Below are 17520 nucleotides of genomic sequence, written 5' to 3'. Positions count from 1 at the left end.
CCCTGTAACTCTGGATTGGGAGGGGTTACATTCTCTGTCTTTTCAGCATTAATAGTAGAGGAAACCAGGTGCATGTACAGTGAATTTGGTCAATATCACTCCTTGCAATAAGGACTTACAGGGTGCAGTCACTTTTCGGCAGGGCCTGCCGAAAAGTGACTGCACCCTATAACTCTGGATTGGGAGGGGTTACATTCTCTGTCTTTTCAGCATTAATAGTAGAGGAAACCAGGTGCATGTACAGTGAATTTGGTCAATATCACTCCTTGCAATAAGGACTTACAGGGTGCAGTCACTTTTCGGCAGGCCCTGCCGAAAAGTGACTGCACCCTGTAACTCTGGATTGGGAGGGGTTACATTCTCTGTCTTTTCAGCATTAATAGTAGAGGAAACCCAGTGCATGTACAGTGAATTTGGTCAATATTACTCCTTGCAATCCAGAGTTACAGGGTGCAGTCACTTTTCGGTAGGCCCTGCCGAAAAGTGACTGCACCCTGTAACTCTGGATTGGGAGGGGTTACATTCTCTGTCTTTTCAGCATTAATAGTAGAGGAAACCAGGTGCATGTACAGTGAATTTGGTCAATATCGCTCCTTGCAATAAGGACTTACAGGGTGCAGTCACTTTTCGGCAGGGCCTGCCGAAAAGTGACTGCACCCTGTAACTCTGGATTGGGAGGGGTTACATTCTCTGTCTTTTCAGCATTAATAGTAGAGGAAACCAGGTGCATGTACAGTGAATTTGGTCAATATCACTCCTTGCAATAAGGACTTACAGGGTGCAGTCACTTTTCGGCAGGCCCTGCCGAAAAGTGACTGCACCCTGTAACTCTGGATTGGGAGGGGTTACATTCTCTGTCTTTGACCAAATTCACTGTACATGCACCTGGTTTCCTCTACTATTAATGCTGAAAAGACAGAGAATGTAACCCCTCCCAATCCAGAGTTACAGGGTGCAAACTTTTTCACAATCACAGAGGTTATAGAGTAGTATCTGAAGTACACATAAAATAAATCATTCAAAGGTCAGGCTTCATATGTCCATTTTGAGGGGGGATACAAATTCTGGCAGACAGGTTGACAGTCTGAAATAACATGTTTCCCCCCATATCTTTATGGGAGGACAACAGATAAGTCCTGTGATTTAAATTAAATCATTAAATTTGACCATTTACAACAGGGGGAACGCATCCTGACAGCTTGGAGTATTACTGTCAGATTTATATTTAGCCTATAAATTAATGAGTATACTTTCTTCCAAAAGTCCATAATATTCAAAATGAAAAGTCTCTCAGAAATATAATATTTTTTATTGATAGAAGTAACAGTAGTTGGTTGTGTTAATAAACACATAAAAACACAAACATATGCGCTGTTGTCCCAGTTTAAAAACATAACTAGACAGTCATGAAATTTGGATTTCACTACTACAACACGAGCACGACAGCTCGGGGGCGAGCTTTTTGTGAACGCGCGCTTCCTTCGTTTTTCCCGCACGGAGCATAAATATGCGCAAACATGGCGCAACTGTGTGTTTCCCTGGCGACGAACCGGAACCGGAAGTGCGCTGAGCGATGGCGAAGCGCAGAATGAATTATGTGAGAATCAGTCCGTGTTGCTCCTCCAGCACTTAATTTTTTAAATATATTTTTATGTATATTTAGCTGAGATATCCTCTGTTTGTGCACTTTGGCCCGTTAAGGTAAGATAATACGTCCCTTTATATCCGGGTTTAGAGGTTAGCGCGTTAGCTAGAATGTTAGCTAAACACAACATTTGCTCTGAACACAACAGAGAATGGGTGGAAGGGGTGCGCTTGATTTTATACACTGGCAGAGCCCCGAGGCACCGCGGTTCAACCTTATGTCGACTCTTCTTGGTGGAGAGGTTGAAAACTCCGCCCAGTCGGGACTACGCGTTACTGATATTAAAGCTCCCTTGACCACTACAGAAAATAAAACTGTTACAGATGAGAAGCTAACTGGCTAGCTTCTTTCATGATGTGAAAATATGCAGCTACTTATGAAGATAGCATGTGAGGTTGTATATAACTTCTTTATAGCTAAGTCGTTTTAGCTTTATAACTTTATAGCTAACAGTCATTAAAAGACCATTAGCTAATACATGTACAGATAATAAACAAAATCTGAGCATATGTTTTCAACAAGGAACTATGAGCAACAAACATGATTTTTGTCCCTTCTTTTAAATAAATATAAATATAAAGTTTATATATAAGTTTCACTACAACATTACATTCTCAGACCTGACAAAGCTTCTTCAAGGCCACAAAAATTGACATTATTGTCACCTGCATTTAGAGTGTAAATATGATCTGTATACATCCTTGATTCACACACAGCTTTCTTCCAGGGCATAATTCCCTATCACCCTTACTGTGGGTCACTGAGATGTCTTAAAAGATAAAACATGCTTTATAATCATTCTTGTTGTTCACCAGGGGAGGATGAGTGCGGAGGCGGCTGACCGGGTGGCTGCTGTGACCAGCAGTCGGCCCGGCACACCTCTTCAGACCTCCTGGTTTGAGTTCCTCCTGGACGGCAGCCTGCTGGAGAATCACCTGCTGAAGCCATATCCAGGTCAGCTCTACGTTACTTGAGCCTTAGATTTATTACACACCTTGTTGTAGCTCATGCTGATTTTTCTAATTTTTCTTAAATATCTGGAGAGTATCAAGTGAAATACAGCTTATTCTGTCTTATAATTCATTTGTGATATAGAGAAGCCTGAAAACATTTGGAGTTGGATGTACTTGTTTTTAGAGGACAGCTCAAATGACAGGACTTTGTGTTTATTAATGTGTTCCTGTGTATGTTTTCCACAGACCCGACAGGAGTGCAGCTGATCATCCAGTTCCTGGAGCAGGCGTCCAAACCCTCAGTGAATGAGCAGAATCAAGTTCAGCCTCCAGCAGACAACCGGAGGAACCGCACTCTGAAGCTACTGGCACTGAAAGTAGCTGCACACCTGAAGTGGGATCTGGATGTTCTGGAGAAAGGGTAAGAGACTCATAATAATGTGGAGGAAGTCAATGTTTTTTGTATTTTAATTAAATACATTTACTTAACCACTATTTTGCATTTTATTTTGATATACTTTGGAGCAGGTATTTGTAATTTGTAACTAGATACTTTTCGATGTATTTGTGCCCATCTCGGCAAAGTTGAAAATGTTAAAAACATGTCTTATATGTTTCTAGTTGTTGTGCATTCTGTAAAATCACACAGCTGATTCATCACGTAATGATTTATCCTCCTTTCCTGCCAGCTTGACCATTCCTGTATTAAATATGTTACTGAACGAGCTCCTGTGTGTGAGCAAAGTGCCACCGGGGGTGAAACATGTCGACCTAGATCTGTCCACTCTGCCTCCTACCACAGCCATGGCTGTCGTCATATACAACCGCTGGTGAGTAAGATGCACGAGGAAATCTCATCAGGGTCAGACGCATCAAATTGTTTAATTACCGTCCAATGTCAGAAAACTACTACAACTTTAAAATGGACTTAATTCACTTTAGTTCCAAAGAATAAATGTAGATGAAAGGAGGAAACTACTAAAGATTTTTACTGTCTAATTCTTCACAGGGCCATCCGAACCATCGTGCTGAGCAGCTTTCCAGAGAAACAGACCAAACCAGGACCTCACCAGATGAACATGTAAATTCTGCTCCTTCCTTCCTGTAATCACAACAAGTTTAAGTTGCTTATCTGAAAATTACGTATGGCATAAAATAAAGTGCTCACTTTGAATGGTAACAAGACGATAGTGAGTTTGTGTCTTATGGACTCTTTCAGGTTAAGTATTGTGCAGCAGGAGAAGGAGATGACTGACAACATCCTCACTGTGGTGAGTTCACAAGTTTTTTGATGTATTTAGTGATAACCTTAAAACACTGTCATGAAATATACTTTCTTAGACTGTTGCTGATAATTAATAAATATGTCATCCACATGTCAGACACATTTCTTCATGCTAGATTTATTAAGTATAGTTTCGATTTTGTTATTTCACCTTTTCCTGTATTCCCTTTGGTGTCTGTCAGCCATCTAAGAAAATGTCTAGTAGATTAAATGAAATGTACTTTCTTCTAATATAACATCATGCCCTCAGCTGAAGGAGCAGGCAACCGACTCCATCAGTGTCCTGGAAGGAGCTCTGCAGCTGAAGAAAGACTTCTACGTTCACACCCTGAGGACTCTGGATCTGCTGGCTGCTGATGCTGCTGCCAACGGAGAGACGGAGTCCTCGACTGCAGGGCTTCGCATCAGTGCAGATGAGCTGCACTGTCAGGTTAGTGGGAAAACACACTGTTGGCTTCTGAATGCAGAAGCCAACAAATAATGTGTGCTTGGGAATAACATTTTGCTGTAAAAAATGCATTTGTATTTTGTGTTTCAGGTGCATTATGATGTGGGAGGTATTTTCTTCCAGCAAGGCTGCACAGACCAGTCAGCCTATCAGAAAGCCCGGGATCACTTCAGACAGACAAAGGAACTGTTAAAGAAGGTATTTCTACCTTCTACTGCCGACATTAAGTTACAGTTTGCCTCCAGCAAAGTTTGTTGATCTTGGTCATATCTTCTGTATGTTTTTTTAGCTGGACTCGACCGTTCATGTTCACCTGGATGAGAAACGTCTGGCTGGCTACTGGAATGCCTGCAAAGCTTTAACTGAAGACTGTGACTCAGACTCTCAGACCACATCCTACGATCAGATCAACAGTCTGATCCGGGCGCACAGCTACCAGGTCAGAGCAGACGCTTCAGTGACAGTCAAGCTTAAGATTTGTTTTGTAGAAATACACGACACTAAATAATAAATAATGTAGTAATTAGTATGACTCCAGCTGTAAAGAACACTGTAAATCATGTGTAGTACTTTACATTGGTTGTTAATAGATTGCACTTCCTCTCTCTGACAGGCTGTCATTGAATACTTCATCAAAGACAACGTGTCACGCAGTTTGCCAAACAACTTCAGACGATCTGTTCTCAGGGAGTTTCTGTACAAAGCCCAACAAGGGTGAGACACAAAATTATCCTGCCTCTGTCACAAATGTTTGATCACCACATTTGAGGGATTTCTGCAAAAATTGCATGGATATCAACTGATAAACAGATATTTTTTTACTTCCTGAAATCGTTATCAGCCCCGAAAATACCAGTTCCATTTGGGCTTTTTTTAAATCTTCATATCCACAAAGAATCAAAAAAACAAAAACATTTCTACCACTCTGCAGGGAGTCGGGCCTGGATGAGGTTTGCCACAAGCTGTGCGTTTGCAACGCCGTCCGAGATGCTTTGGAAGGAGAAATCCTCAGCGTGCGTTTCCAGCAGCTCCTCCTAAAGCCGAGTAAAAGGATGGTGGACTTCATTTTAGAGGTACTCACCTTCTTATGTCATTATTTTTGCAGGAGTAGTAAATGCTTGGGACATCACAGAGGCTTAGTTATAAAAGCACAAACCTCGGCACACACAAAATGCTGACTTGCAACTGATGCTTCAGTTTTTCCTTCTCTCTCTGATCACTGCTATGAACTAAAGCTCGATAGGCTTAGAGCCTTCTGGTTATGGAAAGAAGTTTGTGGGGATTTTATTAGATTTGTTTTCAGATTCAAAACAAATGGACATGATTTGTAGGAATTCATTTTCTCAAGCAGTAAATTTGCCGAGGTTTGCGGAGTTCAGTGTGACCTGAATTTTTCTCATGCTGGTAAAATTTAAAGCTACTGCTTTCTCTGTCCTGCAGGTTTGCACACTTTCTTTGGAAAAGGAACGTCCATCTGAGACATCCAGAAAAAATATGGCCATTTTCATGAAGTGAGTTCGTGTCGCTTTACTTGTCCAGCACAGCAAATGTAGAGGAGGTTATTAAATATCTTGATATTTTATTACACGCTGATGTGTTAGCTAAACTAACATTTAAACATTTATTTCGTCTAAATATCAGAACCAATAGCTGGCCACAACATCACTGTGCATCCATCACTGATCTTCTGCATCCATTACGGCACAGATTCGACATAAAACTGTATCTTTGAATCATCTTTTAAATGAGACTGTTCTTATCTTGCAGGACTCTGTGTGAAAGCTTGGAGGAGCTGCCTCTGCTGTTTGTGGTGTCATCTCATAAGCTCTTCATGGAGCTGCTGAAGGAGGAGGAGAGGAAGGTCCTGGTGGAGCAGATGAGGAAGAGATCGGCCACCATCAACCTCAGCGCCAAGCCTCTGCCTTCTTTCTACGACATTCCAGGTACTAGATAAGATTCTTGTAATGTAATGTTGTCTGTCAAACAGGAAATCTCTCTCCAGCATGTGATCTGTTGCTGCTCACTGGTACGTTCCAGTCTCTTAAAACTTGTGACTTTCATCTCTCCGCAGCTTCAGCGAGTGTGAACATCGGGCAGCTGGAGCAGCAGCTTATCCTTCTACTGGAGCCACGCAGGATCAGACAGATCCTCATCGAACTCCACGGCATGGCTGAACGACCCTTCTGGAGGGTCAACAGTAAGGTCAGAGTACAACATGTGTGAAATGAAAAAATTAGATTTTGTCATGTGTGCCATGTTTCTTGACAGTTTACTGCTTTACTACTTTTTCTTTTTTATGTTTCCACCTGTAACAACAAAAAACTATCAGTCAGGCTTTTCCTTAACATACTGAATATAGTCATTAATGGGTTGAAAATGACTACACACACTTTCTGTTTGTGCACAGTGGGAAGTTCCTCCAGACTACATTAACGTGATCCTTGGCATTAAAGACAACCTCACAAAGGACCTGGTTTACATCCTCATGGCCAAAGGACTCCACTGCATTTCAATAAAGGTGTGCACGGAAATTAAACTTACTTAAAAATAAATGATAATCATAATGATGCATAAAAATGAAAAAAAGTAAATGATAAATGAAGACTGATTTTTGTGTGGACTACTTTATTTCATAGGATAGAAAATGTAGAATAAACTAAATTAATAAACAAGTACATTAAATAGTGTAAGATCAACAGTTCCAAGCAGTGAGAATCAGTTTTTTTTCCTTCCCTCTCAGGACTTTGCCCACGCACGGCAGCTTTTCTCAGCCTGCCTGGAGCTCGTTACCGAGTTCTCCCCAAAGCTGAGGCAGGTGATGCTGAACGAGATGCTGCTGCTGGAGGTCCGCGCACACGAGACGATGGCGGCCGAGGGCAGCAAGGAGCGACCGCCCCCCGACTTGGTCAGCAGGGTCAGAGGATACCTGGAGATGAGGATTCATGGTGAGTGGATGGAAACTGTGGAGTCGTTACCTGGTCTTCAACAACCCATTTCATGTGCTCTAAATTACGGGATGTCCTTGTTTTTGTCTCCAGATCTGCCTCTGCGTCAGGTGGTTGGAGAGGAGTGTGTCGCCTTCATGTTGAACTGGAGGGAGAACGATTACCTGACTCTACAGGTGCCACCGTCTCTGGTCATGAACAACCCATACATCAAGGTAAAAATCACAACAGTTTGTGATGATGGGATAATTGAAAAGGTCCGCTGTGGTTTTCTCGTTGAACTCGTCCCGTCTGTTTCCCCCTGATAGATCGGTCAGCTCCTGGCTTCGACATGCAAAGAGCTCCCAGGTCCTAAAGAGAGTCGGCGCACAGCGAAGGAGCTGTGGGAAGTGGTGGTGCAGATCTGCAGCGTGTCCATCCAACACAAGAGGAACAACGACGGCAGAGTGGGCCTCATCAAACACAGAGAGTCCTCTATGGGCATCCTGCACCGGTAAGCTGCAAACACTTAGGGTGTTATGCTATTTACAGTTATTTAAGAGTACACAGGTGAAAGAGTCATGCTCGTTCTGATATGTTTTCATTGTCTGATCCATTTAGGAGCAAATTCATCACTTTCATCAAGAAACTTAGAGTAAGTATCCCAGAAGCCAACCTTTAACTCACTGTGGATGTATTCAATTTTTATTGGATGAGGTGCTGTTGATGCAAAACTAACAAGTTTCTTATTTCCCACAGGAGCCGTTGGTGCTGACAACCCTCATCTCACTGTTTGTGAGGCTACACAGCATAGTGAGGGTAAGTCTCTACATGTCTGACATATTGTAGGCTGTGTGGTAGTAGGATAATCTGACAGCAAAACAAAAATAAAATGGAAAAAAATCCCATGGTTAACCAGCTGTTTTCTCTGTCTTTAGGATGATATTGTGAATGAAGTGACAGCAGAACACCTCACCATCTGGCCTTCGACTCTTGCAAAGTAAGAACACTTTATTTTCACAATGAAATGATAAAGATTTCTTAAACAAAGCCACTAAACGTGACAATCATGATGATGATGTGTGTGTTTGTGGAACAGCATCCAGGCAGTAGATGTGGAAGCTGTGGCAGTGACGGTCAAAGAGCTGGTGTCCTACGCTCTCACCCTGAATCCTAATAACCAGTCGTGGCTCATCACGCAGGCCGATATCTACTTTGGTAAGAAAATGTCAGAAGGGTAGATTTTTTAGCTTTGCGTATTGCGGTCAGAAAGTATTTCATCAGTGAATTCAGTTCAGGTTCTAGTTTCTAAAATGCTAGGGTTAGATAGAAGTTTTCTTTGGTTGTTTCAACAGTCTCTCTGTGGGGAAAAAACAAACAAAATCGGCTACAAAAAAGTATTAACTTTACATGCTTAAAGCCTTTCTTCATCTCTCTCTCTTTGTTTTTAGTGACCAATCAATACTCTGCTGCACTGAACCTTTACCTCCAGGCTGGAGCTGTGAGCTCCGACTTCTTCACCAAAGCTGTCCCCCCTGATGTCTACACTGACCAGGTACACTGATGAAAGATGGATGAATGAACAACTCCTCAGCAGCAAGAAGTATAAAGTAGTAGTAGTAGTATAAACTCTTGCTGACAATTTTATATAATTTTTGATCAAATCCAAAGCAATTTAAAATCTTTTTTTACAATAAACGACATATTCTATGAGCTAATCAAAAAAAATTAAAAAAAATTAGGAAGCTAAACACACTTAAGTCACCGTGAATCGCAGTTTCAGTCCATTTATTTTGTATGTATGTATTTATTTGTACTCCTAAGTGACACTAAAGTGAATCAATCATCTAATAACTCTAATGACTGTTGTTTGCAGGTCCTGAAGAGGATGATCAAGTGCTGCTCAATGATGAACTGCCACACACAGGTCAGAGGTCAACCCCCCCGTTTCTGAAAATAATTTCACTTGCTGATCACAAGTCTGACTCCGTGTCCTGACAGTTAAATTGTTAAATAAGTGAGCAGTTTTTTGTGATAGTGTTCTAATAATATCAACATATGAGATGGATGTAAGGGTCTGACTGAACAAACACCTGTTAAAGGTTTATTTTCACATACTGTTCACTACTGCACACCGTACAATTGCAATTTTAGCATCTGTTTTTTGTTGGTTTGTCTAGGTTGCTGTTCTCTGTCAGTTTCTTCGAGAGGTGGACTACATGACTGCATTTAAAGCTCTTCAGGAACAGAACAGGTACGAAACGACACACTGAACAGGACTGACTAACAGCACTAGGGATGCAACTGATAATTATTTTCATTATTAATTAATCCTTCTCACATTTAAGAAGCTGGAACCAACCAATGTTTGACATTTTGGCTTTAAGAAATGACTGATGCGATTAATCGACTAATCATTGCAGCAGTAAACAGCCCCTTTTTTCTGTATTTCTTACTACCATCGTCTTCTGACCCTACAGTCATGACGCCATGGACTCGTTCTACGACTACATCTGGGACGTCACCATCCTGGAGTACCTCACACGTATCCTTTTGTTATTGATTCATGAGGGCCAAAACAGACCTTCATGCTTAGGACTTTTTGTTTAAATCTGTCTGTTCACAATTGTCACCTTGTCTCTATTAGGCCACTTATACTAGAACTCTTTTAAGAAACATACAAACGTCAGTGTCTTTTATTTAAAAACTGTTCCTTGACTGTGTTCAGATATTCACCACAAACGAGGAGAGACTGAGAAGAGACAAATAGCGGTAAGTTAAGTGTTTTTGCACCAAGGTTGTCACAAGAGCAGAATTTTAAACTAGACTAAAAGTCCTCAGCACAACATAGGATAATTTTTTCCTTTTTTTAAAAAAAAAAACCGGAACCAAAAAAAAAAACTCAGTGCGTGAGGTTTTTTTGGTCATCTCACCTCAAAAATGAATTTTAACGTTTCAGACCTTCATCAGGTTGTCTGATGGTCTGAAACTTTATTTAAATCCTGTTTGTTTTAAATCTTTTCAACCAAATCCTGCATCTCATCTGGTCTGTTTGTTTCGAGGCTACATCAGTTTCTCTTCGCTTTTCTTCAGATAAAAGCGATCGGACAGGCTGAGCTGAACACCAGTAACCCAGAGGAAGTGCTGCAGCTGGCTGCACAGAAGAGAAAGAAGAGGTTCCTGCAGGCGATGGCCAAACTGTATTTCTAGGAGAGACTTGTGAACCACTGTCAGACGTGGAGGGGGGTGGGAATGTACATTTTTATTTTGTGGTAGAAAATAAACTTCTAAATAAATACAGTTGGTCATTTTTTGTACACTTGTAATCATTTGAAATGAATTCTTTAAAAAAAATAAATCACTGACTATCCATTACCCTGAGTTACACAAACAATGGCTTGGTTACAACAGTATGGTGAAGATAACTGAGAAACATGCTGACCGGTGAAGCAGCGGCAGTACACTCAGCTTGTTTCAACAACATCAATTTTAAAAAGCTATTTAACATTTTGAATGACCCTGAATCAGTTTTTTAAACGATTTCATCTGACTGTACATATTTAATATGCTACAAAAGTAAACAATTGCACATCACTTTCAGTAATAGAATCTCATTTCCTAGAAATGACATAACTTTAGCAAACATTGACACTTTAAAAAAAAACTTTTTTCTTTTCTAAATTTAAGCACCCAGTCGCTAAAACAGCTAAAAATCAAGAAAAAAAAAAGAGCTTTGGCCAAAGATTAAGAGTCTTTAAAATATAAGCACATTATCCTGGATAATGCTTAATGCTAGTAAGCTCCCATCAACACTCAGTATTCCAGTTATCAGCTTTTTTCCTCCACTGGTCAGGAACTGTCTCCAGTAATCAGAACTCAAGTCTTTGCGGGACATTAACCCTGTGTGTCCTCTCTGTCCACACCCACTTCAGAGTCTCTCTTGTAGTTCAGTGTGTGCAGGGTTTCTCTGTGCTGTTGGGAGGAGTTGGAAACTGGCTGTTCACCTCCTTTTTACTGGCGTACTCCTAAAATAAAAAGAGGTTGAAAGTCAGAAACCTAAAATAGGTGGACATTTGCACATGCTCTGCAGAGCAAGAGAGATATTCTCTGGTATTTTGGGTTTTCCTCAGGAGGTTGAAGGCACTTAGGGTGCAAGTCTCTTAACCAGAAGCATCAGTCAGATCAATGTACAGTAAAGTTTCAACAAGAAAACACTTACCAGCATGGTCATGTAGTCTGTGTGCGTCTGGATGTTGTGTCTGTCTTCCGTCTTCACTTTGACAAAATCCTTCAGCGTCACTCTGCCGACCCAGCCCACCGACTCCACAAAAGGAGCCATCCAGTTGACGCACAGCTGGATCGCGTCTTTCGGCAGACCTGAACACAGATGAAAAAAAAACAAACAAACATGTTTACATGAAGTAACCCGAGTAACCTCAATGTGGTTCAGGCCATGAAATCAAATATTAAACGCACTTTTCCAATTCATATTTACATTTCTATAAAGATGATAGTCCCAACTCTTACCTGTAACTTTTTCAACGGCTTCCTGTTTCATGAAATGTGACAGAACTGAGGCGGCCAACACTCGATACTGGAAGTCCAGAGAGTTTATGTGGAGGATACACAGGTCTAACAGCTGGAGAAGTCAAGCAGAAGGCAAAAAGAGAAACCACAGCATTAAGCGTGAGCCCGACTCAAGGGGAGACACTTCAGGTTTAAAGTCTTGTTTCATTTTGTTGACATATTTGAGTTAAATGTAAAATTTTTGTTGAGACCATGTCCGAAGATTTTTGACTCAACTCTGATACAGAGGTTTGTGTCAGTATGAATGCTTAAAAAGGTTTAATCCAAACACTTACTCGTGTCATTTGCACATAAACGTCCTGTGGAATCTGCGGCTCCAGCAGGTCAGAGTTGGTGTTCATCGATGCCATCTGGAAGTAAAGCTTCAGCCAAGACACGGCTGTTTCAGGACAAAGGTTCCATTTCAGTGCCTGAAAAACACACACAAAGGAGAATAATGCAAAAATTAAAGCCTCGTTGTTTATTTATATCAAATAATGAGTCAGAATAGGGCCACACTTTTAACAGTATTACCTTTAAAATGATTAACTCCATTTGAAGAATCTCGTCTTCGTAGTAAGTCCCAGCAGTCACGTAGGCCATCTGTGAGAGCTTTGGAGGACAGGCTTCCTACAAGGAAGGAGAATAAAATCAAAAACCTCAAAACAGGCACAGACAAAAATATAATACCTCAGGATCAATGCGCCTGTTAAACAACCCTGTAGGAAAAAGGCTTTTGAACTGGCTTGTTCCAGACTTCATACAAACTCTGTCTTTTAAGTTCCGTTTCAATTTGGGTTCTCTGGTTGACAGCAAAAAAAAAGGAAAATAAAAAGTGAGGCCCAATCTTTCCCAGTTCTTCCTCACCTCCATCTTTGACGCTATAAACAGACAGGTAATCCCAATGAGCTGCAGCATGCTCTTTTCGACCCCGTTCTGGGTCAACATGAACCGGTCAAAGTAGTCCTGTGCCAGGTAGAACGTCTGCCGGTGAAGAGTGTAGGCCTCACTGACCTGGGAAAACCAATGACAAACAAAATGCTGGTGAGTGTTTGATGAGGGATCTACATTTATCGCAACTTCATTTTAAAATTTGTCAAGAGTAATTAGCGGAAAAGCTGAGCAAACAACACAGTCATGTTTTTTTATGTTTAGTCTTATGATAATAAACAAGGCTTGTTCTAAATATTTAATCATGATGGATGAAATCAAGTCAACATATTTTACAGGTTAAAGTTTTTATATTATGAAAAAAACAAACACATCTGAAAGACAAATGTTAAACGTTTAAAAGCATACTTGACACAGTTTCCACTTTTTTTTAAAGGAAATGTTGATTTTCAGGCAAGGTGTCCTGATGAATATACGTTATTTTGATATCTGCTAGTAAAAAAAACACTCACAAGATGGTGGTTGTTTCCTGAACCTACCACAATACAAGTTTGGTTAGATATAGTAAATTATATTTATGTCATACTTCTTCTTTCTGTCTTCAGAAAAATTCTCAGCCAAGCGGATCAAATATGCAACGCCCTTACCGCCAGATTTTGTGGAGGTGATAATTGAATGACCCTGTAATGTTTTTTTCGTTCCTTTTTTCTCTCTCCAGCAAGCCTTATTGATTTTTATTTAATTTCCTTTCAAATCTCCCTCAGACATCCTTTGCATTGCTTTTAACTGCACACTTGACCTCTCACTAAATGTACAAAGATCCTGCAACCATACTTTGTAATATAAACTGTTGTCTGAAAACAAAGAATTACAATTTAAAAAAACAACTTAAAAAAGCCAGGATGAATGTTTAAATTAAATATGTGTTGTACTGTAAGCTTTTGCAATATAAATCTGAGATGCAGGTGAAAGACGCACCTCAATTAACCAGTCGAGGAGGATTGATCTCATTTTGGGTTGTATGCTGGGGTGTTTCTGTATGAAACTCTTGCTGTGTCTGTAATTCTGCTCCCTGATGACCATTTTCAACCACACGTCATCAGAAGATCCCCATCTGTAACATGCAGAAAACAGAGCTGCAACAATCAGTCAATGAATTTATTGAAAGAAAATTAATCTGCTCTAAACCGAATATCTTTGTGTTGTGGACTGTTGGTCAGACAAAATAACACATTTGATGATGTCACCTTAGGGACATTGTGGTGCATATTTTTCAGCTTTCTGACATATATGCTTGAGACAATAATTGGGAAATTAATTGCTAATAGAAATAATTGTGAGGTTGCAGCCATACAGAGAAACACACATATTACACTATCTGGCAGAGGATATCAGCAAGATATAATTGTGAGTTGAACCATAACTGAATAATGTTCAGTAATGATAATCACCCAAGATGAGGAAGAGGTGATGGCCGAATCAAAGAATCCGCTGAAGGTAGAACTGCATAGGCGGGCTCAGAGTCAAATCCTTTCTCAGAAGTCTCGATGACAATACAAGGGTTGGTGACACCGTCAAGCACCAACTGGTTCTGACATGGAAAGGAGACAATTGAATGCAACATGTTGCGTTAAACTGCACGGACCGGATATTTCTGCTATTGTTTTGTCATTTGGCCTCAAGGTGCTAACACAAAACAAGTTGAAACTTTAGCAGGTAGAGAGGGTAGGGCATACATGCCAAACACTCCAGGATTATTTTCCCAGGTTTCTCACATTTTTTATTGCCCAGTTTCTCCTGAGGTCACACATCTCCTGTAATTCTCACGGTTTTATGAAATTTTCACACGTCCCCAGCCCTCTTTTAGCCATCACAACTCATCTCTTGCACTGTACAGTGTATAGTCTACTGTGCTGTTGCGCCTTGCCCACCTCAGTTAGTGAGAGATGGGCAGAAAAATGGAGAAAAGAAAGAAATACTAGCGAATTTTCCAACGTCCTGAGTAGAAAGATTCAACTTTGTCACAGAAAGGAATGGGACATGCTTTTTGTAAAACGTGACACATCGATTTTGGTGTGGGTCACAGGGTTGCAATGACAGCAGTCACCATCAGAAGGTTGACAAGCACAGGGCAGTGGCATGCACAGACTCTCTAAGGGTCAGGGGTAAATTATTAATGAATGAAAAGTGACGAATATTAGTGCCAGAGATTCAGATTCATGTTCACACATGAGCGGAAGAGCAATATTCTGTTGCAGCGCTCTCATTATTTTGTTATTTTCATTCTCTAAAAGGTCAACAGACTCAGTCGACAGAAAGGAAGCAAAGTCTCTGAAACTCTTACTTTACAAACAGTGCAGTTTTCTTTTATTCATCTATTTTGTGCCCTTAAACTGAATGGCCACGCCTTTAACCCCCCCCCCAAAAATATATATAGTAAATTAAAATACATACCTTCTCACACTGCAGTTTTGACAGGGGCTGAAGCTTTTTCCTACTGCATTGCTGGAAAGAAAAGTTGTTTTAAGTTGGATGTCAGACCATCTAGAAAATATCTGGTTATCTAATGGCTATGCAGTTTAGTCTTAAATTAATGGCTTTTTAGGACTCTTACCTTAGTTACTTTGCCTTTCTGCCCAGAAGCATTTTCAGATCTTTTCTGCAGGCGACCACTACAAAGACATCAAAAATGAATTCAATAACAGCCCAACAGCAAATAAAGACAATAACATAATACAATAATAATTCATAAAGGCAACACAAGAGGTCGTCACCTTCGTCTAGTCATGGTTCTGGCTGCTTCTGTCTGTAAAAAAAAGGGAACAATTTAAAAGCAAAGTTAAAGTTTCTTAACAACAACACCAGGAAGTTGGCCCTCAGACAGAAACTGTAACAACACCTGCAACTATCTTGGCTCGCACTGAACATACTTTCATGCAAAAACCAAGCCCGATGAAAAGACATAAACCCGCATTGTTTCCGGAATATGCATCGTGCCAACTATTAGACCATATCATACGCGCCAACAATATTCATGAGCGCGTAAATGACCACTACCACCAACCCGGGAAACAAAACGCTGCTGCTGAAAACTTCAGTCTGAGATGCTTTATATTACATCTGTGGACGTTTCTGTGCTGAAGGTCTTAAAGTTTCATGAGACAAAACGACCGTGGACGGGACAAAGAGACATGCAGCTACAACTGCTGCCTTAATGCAGCAACACAAAGGCCCGGGGAGGACATTTTGTGCCAAGCACCACTGATGAAATGGTTTTAACACAACACTAACATCAGACCGCACTATCAACAACCCATATATAATGATTTATTATATATGTCGTGTGACATGATTTGTTAGTTAAATCACGAGTTAGATGCATTGTCTTATATCTTAACTCATGACCGAACCAGGAACAGATGGACTCTGAAGTTTTTGTTGACTAATTCAAGCTCAGATGAGTCAAACACAGCTTCCTCACCACAAACAGACGCTTATAAAACATCACTCACAGTCAGAAAGTCAATGTTTATCAGGCTAGTGTTAGCTAACATGATGCTAGCTTGCTAAACGCAGCTACCGGTACTCGGACTAGTTTACAAACACCAAAATAACAACAAAACTGCTGCTTTCATCGACCCACAACATCACACACCTGCACACGAGCTACTTAGAAGTGGTCCACAGCTGTAAATGTAAAGCTACGAAGCTGAAGAGACGTGCTAACCTTACAGGATCACCGATGTCCGCTTCGCACCCTCCTCGGTTCTGAGCCCAAATCAAACTGGTTTGCAGTTGGCGCTCGCGCCAACAAATGAGTTTGCGGCACATTGCGCATGTGTAAATACACGCACCCCCAACCCGCAACCGTTCAACCCGGGGTCAAAGGAGGTGAAGAGACTTCTGCTTAATTGTGTTTATTATGTGTTTATTGTGTTATTACTTATTTTATTTCTTACCTTCAACTCGATTTAACTTGAGTTTGTTCTTTAACTGGCGTTGTTTGAGAGAGCGAGCGCGGTTTACTTAAATAACGCGCGTGATTTAAGTATTATAAAGCCTCTCTTGTTTAAAAACAGGCGTTCATTAACACAGTTATCACGTTATTTTCACCTCGTCCTCTTTCTTCTCTGTTCCTGTCAGTTGTATTTTCCGGGTTTGCCTGTGGTGGGCGGAGCTACAGAGCGGGACAGCCAATAGGAGGGAGAGTTGAGTTGAGCGCGTGCTCCCGGACCAGGGTGTAAACAAAGCAGGGAGCTGTCAGCTGTCACCGCCGGAGGGGTCGCACCAGCCTGCTCTCCTCAGGCATTAAAGGGAATAAAGTGCGTTCATGTTCACGTGAAACACTTTACGTGTTCCCTAAATGCAAATGAAACAGCTAAATGTGTTTTTACGATACCCTCCTCAGAAAGCGTTGGACAGAAGATGCAACGCCACACACTTGAAACAGGCTAATGTCGCCCCCAGCTGGTCTCAGGAAGGCTAATGCACTTTGTTTGAATACTTCCACATTACTGTCAAATCATTCATTTTTTAAAATTATTTCTTACATAGAAAAGACGGTAGACGTATGTTTTAAAAAGTACGTGCAGTTTAAAATGAACGAACATTAAAGTGCACTGTTTTTAAGTAGTATAGTTAAACACATGTATGAATTAAAGTACCCTTAAAGAAAGCATTTCTTATAGGTGCTTTATGGTAGACAACTGGATGTGTTTCAGTTTCTTGAAGACGTTTCACTCATTCTTCTTCAGTAACTGGAGGGGAGTTGCAGTCGTCCTTAAAAACACATGTGACTTAAGTTACCT

The 17520-nt window shown here is 40.8% G+C and overlaps 2 protein-coding genes across 5 annotated transcripts; one reads left to right on the top strand and one right to left on the bottom strand.

Annotated features, from left to right (window-relative positions):
- The first annotated feature begins 1550 nt into the window (after positions 1 to 1550).
- Positions 1551 to 10546, top strand: ints8 (integrator complex subunit 8). Of its 2 annotated transcripts, none has more exons than XM_073484278.1 (28): positions 1551 to 1597; positions 2461 to 2599; positions 2845 to 3019; positions 3288 to 3428; positions 3608 to 3679; positions 3818 to 3869; positions 4134 to 4313; positions 4422 to 4529; positions 4621 to 4770; positions 4945 to 5045; positions 5263 to 5404; positions 5772 to 5842; positions 6099 to 6274; positions 6403 to 6533; positions 6739 to 6849; positions 7072 to 7276; positions 7370 to 7491; positions 7585 to 7769; positions 7877 to 7910; positions 8015 to 8074; positions 8194 to 8255; positions 8355 to 8473; positions 8707 to 8810; positions 9132 to 9182; positions 9436 to 9509; positions 9736 to 9800; positions 9984 to 10027; positions 10349 to 10546. In XM_073484278.1, exons 1-28 carry the CDS (start codon positions 1574 to 1576, stop codon positions 10463 to 10465), a joined length of 3015 nt encoding a protein of 1004 aa, XP_073340379.1. In that variant the 5' UTR covers positions 1551 to 1573; the 3' UTR covers positions 10466 to 10546. The 2 variants fall into 2 exon arrangements, with proteins under 2 accessions (XP_073340379.1, XP_073340380.1); XM_073484279.1 differs by having other exon boundaries at positions 1570 to 1701.
- Positions 10497 to 16836, bottom strand: LOC141011067 (G1/S-specific cyclin-E2-like). Of its 3 annotated transcripts, none has more exons than XM_073484282.1 (12): positions 16672 to 16836; positions 15487 to 15518; positions 15327 to 15384; positions 15167 to 15217; positions 14164 to 14303; positions 13691 to 13826; positions 12689 to 12835; positions 12356 to 12451; positions 12118 to 12252; positions 11783 to 11894; positions 11475 to 11632; positions 10497 to 11280 (listed from the first exon to the last, which is right to left on the bottom strand). In XM_073484282.1, exons 2-12 carry the CDS (start codon positions 15498 to 15500, stop codon positions 11203 to 11205), a joined length of 1125 nt encoding a protein of 374 aa, XP_073340383.1. In that variant the 5' UTR covers positions 15501 to 15518; positions 16672 to 16836; the 3' UTR covers positions 10497 to 11202. The 3 variants fall into 3 exon arrangements, with proteins under 3 accessions (XP_073340383.1, XP_073340381.1, XP_073340382.1); XM_073484280.1 differs by lacking the exon at positions 16672 to 16836 and adding an exon at positions 16440 to 16512 and having other exon boundaries at positions 11110 to 11280; XM_073484281.1 differs by lacking the exon at positions 16672 to 16836 and adding an exon at positions 16368 to 16445 and having other exon boundaries at positions 11110 to 11280.
- Between the last annotated feature and the right edge of the window lie 684 nt (positions 16837 to 17520).

The sequence above is a fragment of the Pagrus major genome, chromosome 16 (genome assembly GCF_040436345.1).
Source record: "Pagrus major chromosome 16, Pma_NU_1.0".
Classification (NCBI taxonomy): domain Eukaryota; kingdom Metazoa; phylum Chordata; class Actinopteri; order Spariformes; family Sparidae; genus Pagrus; species Pagrus major.
The sequence above is the reverse complement of the archived record's forward strand: the minus strand, read 5'-3'. Positions and strand labels throughout refer to the sequence as shown.